Below are 15,479 nucleotides of genomic sequence, written 5' to 3'. Positions count from 1 at the left end.
TGAATGCTTTAGCTGTGAGCGCACCTGAGCGCTTATGAGCGCAGAGCATGCCGTTTTCATGACCCTTGTTGAATAGCAAGAAAACACATAGCAGCAAAACGATAATTGTTCGACTGTATCTGCTATCTCCCCGAGAGCGTGTAGATACTAAAGAGTGTCACATCCAAATTCAAGTAAGCTATGAAACTGCTTGCCAAAAAGCAAGACAAAGCATACTAGAATCACCCATACGAAGTATACTTCATGCACATTCTGTTTTACATTGCACCCAGCACTTACCAGCAATTGTCAGCACTTGTTACCACTCGTTTATGGGCTGGAATAACCTTCTTTTTGTACTTTGGACATTACATTTAGCATTTTATGGTATCATAATATTTTAATATTGATATTTAATATTGTAATATTGTTTTATGGACTCACAAGCTCACATGTACATGCAAGTATATGTATATGAATACGCAATTGCTATTTGTATTTAGGATTTGTAGTACTGGCTAGATTAGTAGCTCTATCTCATTTGTATACATTCTTGCAATTAAGTTTTGTCTATATACATTACATGCACCAGATATATCTCATACTGGACGATGAAATAAGAGGTGGAAGACACTATATTAGTATTTATATTTCGATGTATAGTTGTATCATTTTAAATTGCATTTTTGCACATTCTTGACATCCCAGATATGTTTAACATAAACACTTGAAGGTGATGGCGAAACGCAAAGCCAATGATTCCCAATGAGGCCCTCGAGAAAAAAAGCAAAGAACCAGCCAGGGAAGGTCAAACATATCACACAGTTATACCTGCATCTATGTTTAAAAGAAATGGCAGTAAAAATAGAGGAGCATATACTGTTAGCCGAGAGACCAATAGAAGCCGTTACCCATATTGAGACTTTCCAAGTTTAGCTGGTTCCTAACAATATCCGCTAAGCGCATCCAGCACTTAATGGGGAAATCTCATCGGGGAAAGGTATTTTGGACCAAAATGCAGATCTGATTCCTCCTATTTCTCCCATGGCTTGTAACGGCTTAGAACATAGTAACAGGATGCATTTCAACGAGGAAAAGGAGATTGAAACCTCATGATTAATTCCTGCCTTACCAGTACCAGAAGGAAAAGGTTTCTTTTTTTAGTTTGTTTTTATTGTTTTTATTGCCATTTCTAATAACTACCAAACCAATTGCCTTCCCCACCCCCTTTAAATTCCCCTTCGTTCCCCCTACCCCTCCGTTACTCCCACCGGGACCACAGTAGCTTGGTCCAAAAAGCACTGTTTCTTTTCAGTTGGGAGAGCATCACAACATTTCCAGAATGTTCAGCCTTTATTGACACATAGGCAACCTGAAGTCATTCTGTGGGAAAGTCAGAACAGAACCTCAGTCCTGTCGCAATGTATTTCATTCACCTTGAATAGAGATATGTGACCCATTCAAGCGTGAAAAGATGAAAGATTAAAAATTGCATATTTTAATAATCCACTCATGTTCTGAAGGGACTTCCTTCCCTTTCCATGTATTTGCCAGTACCAGCCACGTTGCAAGAATTAAGATCATATAGGCCTTGGCTTGCGATTTGGATTCCAGACCTCCTTCTTGAGTCCATAACCCCAACACACATTTATTAATCTGCAGTGTCGTCGTAAAGCTCGGCATCTCCACTATATTTGCTCTAATCACCTGACAATAAGATTTCATCACTGGGCAAGGCCACCAAATATGGGTCAAATTTCCACTCTCCTGACATCCCCTCCAACAAAAGGATGATGTATTCTGCTATACCTGTGTACAATTTCTGGGGTGTTAAGCCACTGAAACATCATCACCTTATACCACAATTCGCGAAGTTGTACAGATTTGGTTAGTTTCAAAATATTTCTCCAAATATTGTCCCATGATTCTTGTGTTATCTCGTGCCCCAATATTCATCCCCATCTTTTCATATAGTGCCACTAAATTTGTGGGGATGCTTCCGTAAATAACTTATATAACGATGACATGGGACCTTTGTCTCCTGATTGGGTTGTTGTATATTTTTCAAAGGGCGTTAGTGGTCTGCTGGCTGTTATTTTGTTTTGGGGATTCAGAATCCAGTCATGTAGCTGGAAGTATTGCATCCTTTTATTTTCACCTATACTGAAGGACTTTTTGCAGCTCTCAAATGACTTGATCTCGTGGCCTTGCATCATGTCTTCCATCTTGAGGCATCCTGTTTCCCACCAGTGATTGAAAGCGCCCCTCTCCATCCCAGTGAAAATAATGGATTCCCAAATAACGGCATGAAGGCGGCCGGAATCGTTGAGATACCACCCCTCTTTATAAGTGTGTCCCTTGTGTCTTCTGCTGAAGCCGTCATCTGACTGCTATGTATGTTTAAGGGTCTTTGTGCCTTATTAAGCCATAGGACGTAATGAAGTGCAGCCCCTGCTACTGCCCTATCCATTTTAGCCCCGGTTTTCAGAGATTCTACTTAGAACCATTGTTTTAATACCTTCAGCTGTGTTGCCTCATAGTATTTGGGGAAGAACCGAAGTGCTACCCCCTCTCTATTTCTGGGTGCCATCAACTTCGGAGCGCAACCCTCATTTTTTTTGTTTTTTCCAGATAAATGCAGTATTTTTGAAGAATACTTTCAGGAGGGGAATTGGAGGTGCCTGAAATTAATAAAGCAGCCTGGGGAGGGTCACCATTTTCATTGCGGTCATCCTACCAAGCCACAATATCTCTAGGGGTTCCCACTTGTTCAGATCTGTTTTAGTAGCTTTTAGCAGAGGCATATAATTTGCCTTGTACAGTACGCCTAGCTGCTTTGTTATAGTAAACCCCAGGTATAGTATTCCCTCATCGGACCATCTAAAGGTGGTGCATCGCCGTTTATGCTCCAACTGTTCTCCCTAAAGCGATAGATTCAGAATTTCTGATTTATTTGTTTATTTTCAGTCCGACCACTCCCCCAAATCTCTCAATTTGATGTATCCATCTCTGTTAGTGCCAGTAACATATCATCTGCAAATGCGACTATTTTGTGATCCGCCCCAAAATGGTATTCCTTTAATCCTGTCTGTACACCTAATCTTTGCCAAAAAAGGTTCCTGATAGATGGAGAACAGCAATGGGGATAATCAGCATCCTTGTTTAGTTCCTCTGGTAACATTTATTTTTTGAGATAGTTGACCATTGGTCTACAACCTAATTTTTGGATCATGATAATTTGCCTGTACTATTTGCCTAAATCTGGGCCCAAACCCCATATGTTCCAACGTGCCAAACAGATTAGGTGACTGACCCTTCTAATATTGCTGATAGTTTGTCTGTGTTTAATAAAAGCTTATTAGTCTGGGTCGATGAACCTAGGGAGGATGGATTCTAATCTGTTCACCAATATTTTTGTATATATTTTTGCATCTAAATTTATCAGGGCAATTGATCGATAAGACCCACAAACTGCTGGGTATTTATTTAGTTTCTGGAATAGAACCACCTTAGCTTCATCCATTTTGGCCTTTATGTCTCTCTTTGCTTTAAACGTATTATATAATTCCGTTAACTTCGGGGCTGACAGTTTCCAAAATCTTTTATAAAATATAGTTGGAAAAACATCTAGGCCCACTGCATTTGTTTATTTGTTTTTCTTGATTTCATACTTTTATCAACACATCATACAATAATAAAATCCCACTTCATCCCACAAGCACCCACCCTAGTCCCCAATAAATGAATCCCTCTGCTACACCTCCCTCCTCCATTACAATTTAAGAATGTCTTTCAAAAACTGTAGCAGCACACAAATGGCCTAAAAATCCTCTCCACCCATTAGGAGATTCCAAAACATCTCTGCCCAATAACATTGCCTCTTCCTTATCCATTCACCCAAGTGTCTAGTTCTGACTTCCGCCAAACCCCTACAGTGCACTGTAACATGTTGTAGCATTTCTAACTATATCACAGACTGGCAACATCTACAAGCCACATGTTAGGCAGAAACCTGTGCAGTTCCCTTAGGGACCACTGCAAAAGATTTAAGACTACAGGTGTTTGGCAGTAAACCCACTTGGTAGCAGTCTGTTTGTAGGCCCAGTTCTACTGAGTCGTGGGGTACCGGAGCTTGCTCTGAGGCCTCTCTTTCGGCTTCCCTCAAAAACAAAACCGGGGTGCGCCCCGAGGCCTGTGCCGATAAGGCTTTTACCGGGCCTAGGTCCGAGGTCCCTCGTACAGAGGCTAAGGCTACCAACAGTTCTGAGGGGCCGAGCAAAGCCCTGTCGGTGAAAGCGGTTGCTCACCGTTCCCGCTCTTGTGGTGACACCGGATCTGTTGAGTGGGCAAAGAAGAAAGGTTCTTCTTTTAGCGGCAGTGCCAAGGCCCTTCCTTCGAAGGCTCAGTTGGCGGTTGGTATGTCGCAGAAACTTTCCAGGCCTCATAGTACCGGCTCTGCCGAGGTTCCTTATGTTAAGGCTAAAATAAAGACCCCTGACCCATCGACGGGGACCCCTGCCTCACTTCCTCACGTGCCGCAGTTCCCCTCAGATGAGGACAAAATGGCGGCCGTTCCCGCCACGACCACGGCGGCCATTTTAGGTACTACCCCTACAACTACGCCATCGGCCCCTGGTGTAGGGTTCGGTCCTTTGGGTGAACCTAAGGTCCCTGGTGCGCATCATTACCGGCCGGTTTATGATTGGAACGCCCGGATGCCTCTTCCGCACAATGTTTCGTTGCCCGCGGGGGCGGCTCCCTTGATTTATGTGGATACGTCGGTGGAGGGGCCGGTGTGGCACCCTTCTCCGTTACGTCCCTGGATTTGTCCACCTCATGAGAGGCCTCCTCAGGTTCCGAAACAATCTCCTGAGGACGCCTTTTTCGGTAAATTTCAAGCGCTTATGCGCACCGACCCCATGAGGGAATATTTCAAATGCCTTTTCGAGGTGATATGTCCACCTGCGCCTCCGGCTCCACCTGTTCCTTCAGTGGTTCCGCCGGCGCCTCCCTTGCCCGTGGTGCCTCCCCCTGCCCTTCCGCCTTTGCCACCATTGTCCCCAGTGGACAAGACAGTGCCTGACACGGCTCAGCAGGATCCTGACCTGTCAGATGATCCTCAAGGCGATCAGGACAACGAGGACCTTCCCCGCTCTATTAGAGCTTTCCATGACCGGGTGCTGGACATGATGAGTTTCTTAGATGTTTTCCGGTGACCGAGGCACCTGCTCCGCAGGAGGGCGTGCTTTCTGGGTTGTTCACTTTGTCTCCCTTGAAGGGTACCGGCCTGTTCCTGCAGAAGGACGTTCTGGCCGAGGTCCGAAGAGTTTGGGAAAAGCCACACTCGGGACTTTTTGTCAATAAAAAGATTGACGCGAGGTACAGGCTGCATTCCTCAGAAGAACTGGCCTTGTCGTCTTGTCCGCCTCCCTCCTCCACAGTGGTGGATGCGGCTACGTTGCAATCCAGACCTGCAGCATCCTCTTCCCCGAAGGCTACTCAGGTCTTGGGAAAGGAGGACAAGCACCTGGACTCCCTAGGGAGGAAAATTCGGCCTTGCAGCTCAGGCAGGCCAATGCAGAATTGATTTTGGCGGGAGCTAACATGCGGATGTGGAAAGGTCTGTCGGAGTTTGAGGAGCACATTCCGGTCGAGAAGTTTTCAGAGGGGGCCTTTCCGATGCCAGGGTCTTGGCCCAGGATCTCCTGGAGGCTGCGGCTCATCGCGTAGACACCTCAGCTCGGGGCCTGATGCTTGGGGTTGATACCTCGAGACAAGAATGGCTGCATGCCACAAAGTTTTCGAAGGAAGTGCAAGACATGGTACTGGACCTTCCATTCGATGGTAAGGAGCTTTTTCACTCTTCTACTGACGTAGAGCTCACCAAAACCAAGGATAGAACTCAGACGGCTAAGTCATTGTCTGTTCTGGTTAAAGCTCCTTTCAAATCGCAGAGACCGTTGTCGCAAAGTCGACCTTCATCTGGTTTTAGGGGCTTCCTCGACCGCAAATCTCGCAGAGTGGATACTCCTGCAGGGAATAACTGCCGAAGACAGCAGCATACGCGGTTTTTCTCCCGTTCCTCAGCCTCCTCATCAGGTTCAGGTGGCACCGCCACCGATAAGCCTGCCAAATGAGGGTATTCCGCGCTCGCACGGGATCCCGGTGGGAGGACGCATTGCGTCTCTTTGGGAGGCGTGGTAGACCATCACAGAAGACAGATGGGTCTTGTCAGTCGCTTGAGCGGGCTTCCGCTTACCTTTACTCCCTATCCCACCCCTCAACCCTCCTTTTCAGCTGTCGGGCTCAGCCTCCCTCAAGGCCGAGGTTCAGAAACTTCTGCACCTCAGAGCTGTGAAACCCGTTCCCCTTGGGGAGCGAGGAGAGGGCTTTTACTCCAGGCTGTTTATGGTGCCCAACCAGGCAGGCCTGCGCACCATCCTAGACCTTTCCCAGTTCAATCTTTTCCTACCCCAAGAGAAATTCAAGATGATCACGCCCGGCCAGATTCGCTCCTCTTTGCAGATGGGCGATTGGCTCAGCGTGGTGGATCTTCAGGATGCATACATGCATATCCTGATTTGGAATCCACACAGGAGATACCTCTGCTTCTCTTTGGGAGAGGAGCACTTCCAGGTACGGGTGCTTCCTTTTGGCCTCAGCTCGGCGCCGCGTGTCTTCACGAAGATGTCGGTGACTGCGGCCTATCTTCGTCTCCAGGGTATCCATGTGTATCCCTATTTGGACGACTGGCTCTTACGCATCCCTTGTCCATTGGCAGCAGCGGGCAACCTCCAGTCTCTCCTTCAGCTCCTGTTCCATCTTGGGCTGTCGGTGAACTGGCAGAAATCCTCCATGACGGTCTCACAGGACCTGATTTTCCTGGGTTTTCGTTGGAACACGATCGACTGTCGAGTGTATCTGACCGGGGACAGAATGGCAGATCTGTTGGCCACGTGTCAGATGTTTGCGCAGTCGGAGAGCATGTCAGCGTGGTGGTTCCAGAGGCTTCTCGGTCTCATGGCTTTGTGTGTACTGGCTTTTCCTCTTGCTCGTCTCAAAATGATACGGACCCAGATGGCTCTTCGGAGTTCCTGGTGTCAGGCTGTGGGCCCGGATTCCAAGTGGATAATGATTCCGGATTCCATGAGAGTGGACCTGGACTGGTGGTCATCGCTCAGCAACCTGTCAGTGGACGCAAGGCTTCAGGATCCAGCCCACATGGTGGCGATCACGACGGACTCCTCCCTGTTGGGGTGGGGTGCGACGTTAGATCTTCTTCAGGTCTCGGACCTCTGGTCGCCTCAGGACAAGCTCCTGCACATAAATCATTTGGAGCTTCTGGCGATCTTCCTGGCGCTCAAGGCGTTCAGACCGCTCATTGTCAACAAGGTGGTCCGTATAAGAACAGACAATGTGGTATCAATGTATTACATAAACAAACAAGGGGGAACGAAGTCTCCTCCTCTCGTGGACCTGTCTATCCAGATTTGGGAGTGGGCTGTGCTTCATGGGGTCTGGCTCCTCGCAGTGCACATCCCGGGCCAGCTGAATGTCACAGCGGATGCCCTCAGCCGGCGGACAGTGGTCAGCTACGAGTGTGAGTTGAAGGCAGAGATCCTCTCATGGATTTTCTCGCGTTGGGGCACACCGGAGGTGGACCTCCTCGCCACGGCGGTAAACAAGAAGCTTCCTCAGTACGCCTCCAGAGGGGGGCTGGGAGCCTCCTCTCTGGGGGATACTCTCGAGATTCCATGGCACAACATGAGAGCTTACGCCTTCCCGCCTCTGCCCATAGTTCATCGAGTAATTTGGAAGTTGAAGAACTCTGTTAACTGTTCTCTGTGGTGGCCGGCCAGGTTTTGGTTCTCAGAACTTCAACACCTGTCGGTGTGTCCGCCGATCAGGTTACCAGTAACTCCCGATCTTCTTCACCAAGGGGAACAACAGGTGTGGTACCCCTCCCCACAATCACTCAATTTGGCGACATGGTGCCCGAGTTCAAGTCTTTAGAGCATTTTGAGTTTGTCTGCGGATAACATGCACATTATCCAGGCAGCCAGGAAACCCTCGACCAGATCTCAATACAGGAGTAAATGGCTCAGGTTTTGTCATTGGTGTTTGGAGAAAGAGTTGGATCCGAGGGTGGCAACGATTGACACGGTGCTGTCCTTCGTTTCCTCCCTAGCAGAGTCATGGGTTCATGTTCTGTCTTGCAGGACTTATCACTCAGCGGTTTCCGCTTACCTCTCTACAGACCGGTGTTCTTATTCTCTAAATAACCCGGTGGTAAAGAGACATTTTGCTAGCTTGACACACATCTACCCTCCGGTTCGTAGTCCGCACCCGCCTTGGGACCTAAATGTAGTCCTGACGGCGCTGTGCCATAAGCCCTTTGAGCCAATGTCTATGGTTGACCTCAAGTACGTGTCCTGGAAATTGTCCTTTCTGGTTGCCGTTACATCAGCGAGGAGAGTGAGTGAGCTGCAGGCATTGTCGGTGGAGCATCCTTTCTTGGTCTTTCACAAGGACAAGGTAGTCCTTCGGACAAACCCGGCTTTCCTACCAAAGGTAGTGGCCGAATTCCATCTGAATCAGTCGATTTCCCTTGCGGTTTTCTTTCCGAACCCTGCCTCAGAGGCTGAAAGGGTTCTACACTGATTGGATGTCCGGAGAGCTCTTAAGTTCTACCTGGACAAGACTTCCGAGCTTCGGAGTTCTTCTCAACTTTTGTGACATTCGGTAACCCTCAGGGCAGGCCACCGTCTAAAGCATCTATTTCCAGATGGATTGCTGCCTGTATCACGGAGTCTTTCACCGTCCAAAAGCTGAAACCTCCTAAAGGTATTCATGCACACCTGGTGCGGGGCAAGGCAGCAGCGGTCGATTTTCACAAGTATGTTCCCTGGGAGTCCATCGCTAAAGCAGCTACTTGGGCCTCCCCATCTGCTTTCTGTAAGCATTACTGCCTCGATATGAGCTCTAGAGCTGACGCTCAGTTTGGTCAGGCTTTGCTAAAGAACCTGTTTCAGTAAGGGGTATTTCCATCCACCCATAGTTCCTGTAAGGAGTGCTTGGGAATCTCCCACAAGTATGGAGGAAAGGGGGCGGGACGTAGGAGTATTACCAAGTTGCTCGCCGTAGCGATCACCTTACTCCTAGTCCATAGTCCCCTTTCCTCCAAACGCCCGCCCGCCGTCCCCTCTAATAAGGTTCCTCTGTTATTGCTAATGGGTCTTGGACCCTGCAATAGAAAAGGACTGATGGGCGATGTGCGGGGCGGAGCCAAGGTGGGCGGGGTTACGGCCGTGTGCCGGGCCCCGCGCAGGAAAGAGAGGAGGGATACATTTTTGAAAAAAATGTGGATGCTTTTTACAAAGTGCTCCGGTCCCGTCCCATAGGACGGAGAGATGTCCCACAAATATGGAGGAAAGGGGACTATGGACTAGGAGTAAGGTGGTCACTACGGTGAGTAACCTGGTAATTTTCATAACAATCCCCCAAAAACTCAGCAGGACAATAGCCTTCATGTCTTTAGAGAATTAATGGAGGGCAAAGTGTTAACGACACTAAACCCAAATACTTCTCAAAATATTTTTTTATTAAGTGCTTTGGTTTACATCAAAACCTTTTCACTTAGACAATATAAAAGAAAACAAATCTATTATAATGAATACAGTCAAATTTTAAATATCTTACGCCAGTTAAATAGAATATAATCAGAGAATAAATGGCACTCATTTCATACAGGAACTAATCTGTTAGATCCTAATTTGTAGAAACTGTTCCACTTGTCTCCATGCAGAATGAGTACTAACCCTCGACGATAAACTAAATATATTTGGCCATAATTGATTGCCACTTATGTCTAGGGGTAAGTACACAAATTACCTGTAACTCTTCCAATAGATCTTCTCCAATTTGGGGCATTGAGTTGATAGGTGTCTGGTGGATTCCGTTATTTCTGCACAATCTACATTTGCGTTGAACTCTAGGTATTCACTCCCAAGCAGCCATCACCATCAGTGAGGGAAGCAAGTTGAACCTTAACTTCATGTCAAAGTATTTCCAAGCTTTATCATGAAAACAAATCAGGTAATGGGAAGCGGCCAAATACAGGAAAAGCTGTTTTCCATATATTTATAATGATGTTTTTTCCTCAAAGTACTCAATGTTTGGAGACCGCTCCCATTCATATGCCTTAAACCCAAATACCCTCTTGATTTTAGGGGGAGATTTTAATGTTAAAATTGGCAATGGACTTTTATTGATGAAGCAGAATATATTTTGCTGGGGTTTTTAGACCCACAAATGCAGGATCACGGTACTTGTACAAATGGCTTATTCATCCAAATGTGGTTAATTGAATGGGGCCTTTGTTCTATAAATAGTTCAATCAGACATACCAGGATTACCCGCTTTTAAAAACCATCAAGGCTTCTCCAGTTTTGAGATATTTTCTTATTTCGGCAAGGCAATGGCACCTGGTTGAGGAATTTAGAGTCATTAGTGAGCGTTTTGTGAGAGCTTTAGTGATCATCATCCTATTTTCTCAATTAAATGGCAGCCAAAACCAGCTACAGCAAATATAATTATGCACCTTCAGAATATTGAAGCTGTCTTGAAATGTAAGAAAAGATTAAAATGGGACACAGTCAATACATCTACAATGTATTTCACTGTATGAGTCACTATAACTAAGATTTGCATATTCTTGTAACTGCTGTGCCCTGATACCCCTGGTTCTGGTGCGTATTACAAATAATAAAACAAAACAAAACAAACAAACTATACCGCAGGAGATTATTCAATCGAATTTACTCCAGCTCATGTCTTTTCTTATAGCAACCTTCCAGAAAAAGCAGCCAGTGAAAATGACTCAAACGTTCAACATGGACTGAAAACAAGCAAAAGAGACACTTCTGGCTACATTGAAGAATGTGAAATTCACTAGATTAGAAATAATCACGGCAAGAGTGGTTTGTAAAGAAACTCTGGAAAGGCGCAAACTGGAACTAGATGATATGGCCTGGGAAAGCCTATTGGAGGCATCTCTTTGTAAAGATTCCAAAAAAGGTTGGGAATCGGTTGCAAATGGCCCCTTGCATAAATGCATTCTCAAGGGTATAGAGACAAGCATTGACAATAAGGCCTTGGTGGATCCCTTTTGAAACCGCTATAGAGGAGCTTTAAACCAGAAGAAACACTAGTTACTTATCCATCAAAATTCTCACCTAATGAGGTGATATTGGCAATTCACAAGCGTGTAATCCTTCACCAGGCCCAGGTGCAATCCCGTCTGACTTGTTTCAAGACTTAATAGAGGTTTGGGCACCTATACTGACAATTAGTTTTAATGCTATTTTGGAAATAAGTATGATTCCCACATCATAGAAACTACCAATTATATTCACAATCTTTAAAAAGAGGGATAGAGCGAGCCCAATGGTATATAAGGCGCTATATAAATGCAAAGTAACATGACATAACATAACATAACATATAGGCCAATATCATTGCTGGATACTAGTTTTAAGATTTTCGGAAGGGTTCTGCTCGAAAAATTAGAGGAATGAGTAACAACCAACAAAATCCTGTCTGACATACAAGATGGATTTCGACCAGGCCTGGGAACAAATGACCAGGCACGTAAATCTATACCTACTGGCCGCACTCTCTGTATATATTAGAAAGGAGCCGATATTTCTTACATTCATGTACCTTAGCACGGCCTTTGATAAAGTCAATAGGACTAAACTATGGCACATGCTTAGGTCTTTACATTACTCACCGGAATTCCTAAACATAATAATAGCCATTCATACGTATAATTAGGCATGCGTTCGTACTGGGGACCAAGGATATTGCACTGGCTATTTTAATATCAATCTGGAGGTGCGGCAAGGATACGTTCTAGCCCCCTTATTGTTTTTGCTTTCCATAAACAGACTGTGTAACATTTATTGGAAGTAAACACAGACTGTCTTAAGTTGGGATATAGGGATTTTCCTGTCTTAGCTTTTGCTGATGACACGGTCCTTATAGCAAGAACACCCAGAGCATTGCAAAAACAAATTGTTTATACACAATTTATGAACAACCTCGATTTAAAGGTAAATATGGCAAAATCTGTAGTTATGGCCTGTGGCTAAGGTAAAAAACCCTTTGAAGATGTACAAAATGTTCAGCAATAGTTCAGTGATTCCGAGGGTATATGAACTTGATTGTCTTGGAATGCGTTTTTCAACAGACCTGACCGGTGCTGCTCATATTATAAACAGACACGAAAGGATGAAAAGAGGCATAGACGGAATAACCTGTTTCAAACTAATGTGTAAAGGTCAACCTCTTAATATGATATCCACAAAGAAAGGCTGCCACTAATTATGGCGCCTCACTCTGTGAATACTCAAATATGCTGGAGTTACACATAATAGAAAAAAAAAATTTCAAAAAGCTTTTGGGCCTACCTAGATTTGCCCCTTATTACTCAGTACACACAGAATTGGGTGTAGGATTCCTTGAAGATGAATTTTGAGCCCAAGCAGTGTCACAATGGTTGCACATTTGGTCTAACCCCAAAATGGTTCTCACAAAGTATATTATTACAGAACCTTTGAATAAAGATGGTGTGCACAAGCACTGTTTTTGTGATCGGCTTCATTGGACAAGTTGTAACCAAAACCTTTTTAAAGATACAAAGGGAATCGAAGGAATTTTTCATAAATGCTAATCAAAAGCATGTTTTAATCAGCACTGCAGACTCCCTTCAGGAATATTTAATATGGAGCCACAAGATGAAGGGCAGATGGTTGATAACAAAAGCTTGTTATAATTGTCTACTCTTAAAAACTATTAGAGCAATTTCGTAGGGACAGCCCCTCATGCAGTGAAATCACTAAAGATTTGTTACATTTCGTCATGTTCTGCCCTGCATTTGTGCATATTAGAAAACAAACTATTCTTCCAATATTAAGGCAATGTCAATTTTCACAAAGTCGTTCAGATTCGTGCTTTCTTCTCTCTGCAAACTCAAGGTGTGCTGCGTGTGCCTTTTTATTGTATCTTAGAAAGGCTTTTAGCCCCTTTAGTGCCAAGGACGAGTATGCTTGTCCTTTTTGTATAGACTTGCATAATAGCCTCACACTTAAGAAATGGATATGTGACCAATGTTTCTAACTGGGTTTTTTAAACATGATTTGTATTCTGCAGTTTCTTCTCGCAGCAAGATTTAGTATGCATTTGTTAATATTTTCTGAAGACCTTCTGTATCGTGATGATCTTTTTTTATATATGTGTATTATGAAATTGTGTTTTATGTTTGACGGAGTCTTCAGAATAAACATTTATGATGATGATGATGGATTAGAAATATTGAAATCCTCAGAAACAGAAATGCTGTGGTAATCCTACCCTTCAAATATAAGAGGAAACCAACGGTGCCTGGAAAACAAGTTGTTTCATTTAATTGATATATTTCATGCAGTGAATTCAGAAGAAAGATGCTAAATACATGCAAGGTCATTTTTGAAATGGAGATTATTATTCATAACTGCTTTGCGCCTAGAACCACTTGTGTACTGGTGCTTTATAAATGACTTAACATATCATATCATAATAGTTTTCTCTTTTTGCTTACACAGATTATACAGATAATGAACGTAGTGAACACATACAGTGTGTTGAGCATGTCAGTTATTGAGAATATTGACGCACTTTCAGTTAAATTCAAAAATATCTACCAAAGTATTCAAAAGAAAACATATGATATTCTTGATCAACGAAAGACAGAATTTGATACTGATTTCACAGAATTCATGAAAAAGATTGAGGGATTAGAGGTAACTAGTATTCATATTTGCTTATATAAATAAACCTTATACAATGTGTCTGTATACTGTACATTTCAAAATATACTGCTAAGTTGTATCAAAATTGCTTGGTTTTTAAATGCTCACATGGCAATTCATGTTAGGACATAGACTTAAATAGCAAATGCTGTTTTAGATATTTGGTAAAATGTTAACATTATTTTCCCACAGATAAAACATACTCTGACCTACCTTCTTGTGTGTCAGTCTATCTTTAATATGAACACATTATCTCTGACAAACAGTTCTTCAAATTCACACCATTGTGTGATATATATATTCACTTAAAAAAAATTTTTTAAAGGGACTTTATGGTTACGTTCTACACATTCGGCTGAGCACACTCTGGACGCCCTCATCCACTCTGACCTCCCTCTCTCTTACCCATTGGTCACCCCTCTATCCTAGTCAGACCATTCCTTCCTTTCCTACCACTTAGGCCCCTGGGGCCCTCTGACCGCGCCCCCTAAAGCCCTGCCAAACTCGTTTACCAACATCCACCCAATGAAACGAGTGTCAGCTGCTGTCTTGGCCTCCACCTTCATCCCCCTTACCCCTCTACCTCTGATTCTACCACTGATTCTGCTATCAGCAACCTCCACCTGGCCATCACCAACACTCTCAACACCTTTGCCCCAGTCATGAGAATCCGCCTGAAACCTCCCTCTAAGCGTAACACCTGGTATGATTCTGATCTTGTAGCCCTGAACTTTTCAAGATTTAGAAGAAGTCTCCCTCCCAGGCCCTCTGCAACTCACTGGCCACTCACTGTGCCACCAAAGGCCAGGACATCCTGAACTCCCTTGTCTCCCACCCTCCCTCCCAACCCTTCACACACTCCCTTGCCTCCCTTGGCCCCTCTCGCTCCACCTTCAACCCTTCCCTCCTTCTCCCCATCACACCTGAAGATATTACCAGAGTTGTCTGCTCCATGGAGGTCTCTTCTAAACAGGTTTGCCATGCTGATCCAGAAACAACAAGGACAACATTGGCTCTCTTGCCCCATCACTCTCTGATTTCTGCAATCACTCTTTTGCCACTGGATCTTCCCCTTCCCCCCTCAACCACTCGATGTGCGCCCCTCCTGAAAAAACCTTCAGCAGACTCTACCTGTCCTGCCAACTACAACCCTACTTCCATCACCCCCTTCCTAGGGAGATTGCTGGAGAAGCTGGCCTTGCCCCAACTCAACTCACACACCAAACCTGTTGGTGGGCTCACAACCATCAATCTGGATTCTGAGCATCCAGAGGCACGGAAACCGCTCTTCTGAACACCCTTGAAGAACTGCACGCATCTCTGTACTTCAACTCCCCAGCTGTCCTCATCCTACCCAATTTCTCCTCTGAATTTGACACGTTTAACCATTCCAGCCTGCAAAGACTCCACGATACCCTTGATATCTTGGATTGGGCACTGGACTGGCTGACATCCGTCCTAACTGACCGCTCATCCCAAGTAACCCTGGGCTCCTTTTCCTCTTCTACTTCCTTCTCCACCTGTGCTGCCCCCAAGGTTCTATCCTCTCCACTTGGCTCTTTAACATCTACCTTGCTCTGCTGGCATGCCTCATCTCCTCCTTTTCCCCCAACGTCCAGTTTTATGCAGACGACACATAACTCTTTCTCA

The 15,479-nt window shown here is 44.8% G+C and overlaps 1 protein-coding gene across 1 annotated transcript in view; it reads left to right on the top strand.

The window, feature by feature from the left end:
- The window catches only part of DNAH8 (dynein axonemal heavy chain 8), an 8,835,797-nt gene that overhangs the window by 1,567,958 nt on the left and 7,252,360 nt on the right, over window positions 1-15,479 (top strand). The window contains exon 13 of the mRNA XM_069608756.1: window positions 13,623-13,820. Within this exon, the coding sequence (XP_069464857.1) occupies window positions 13,623-13,820 (198 nt within the window). The remainder of the gene's footprint in view (window positions 1-13,622; window positions 13,821-15,479) is intronic.

The sequence above is a fragment of the Ambystoma mexicanum genome, chromosome 4q, assembly GCF_040938575.1.
Source record: "Ambystoma mexicanum isolate Mex_15411 chromosome 4q, UKY_AmexF1_1, whole genome shotgun sequence".
Taxonomy (NCBI): Eukaryota; Metazoa; Chordata; class Amphibia; order Caudata; family Ambystomatidae; genus Ambystoma; species Ambystoma mexicanum.
The sequence above is the reverse complement of the archived record's forward strand: the minus strand, read 5'-3'. Positions and strand labels throughout refer to the sequence as shown.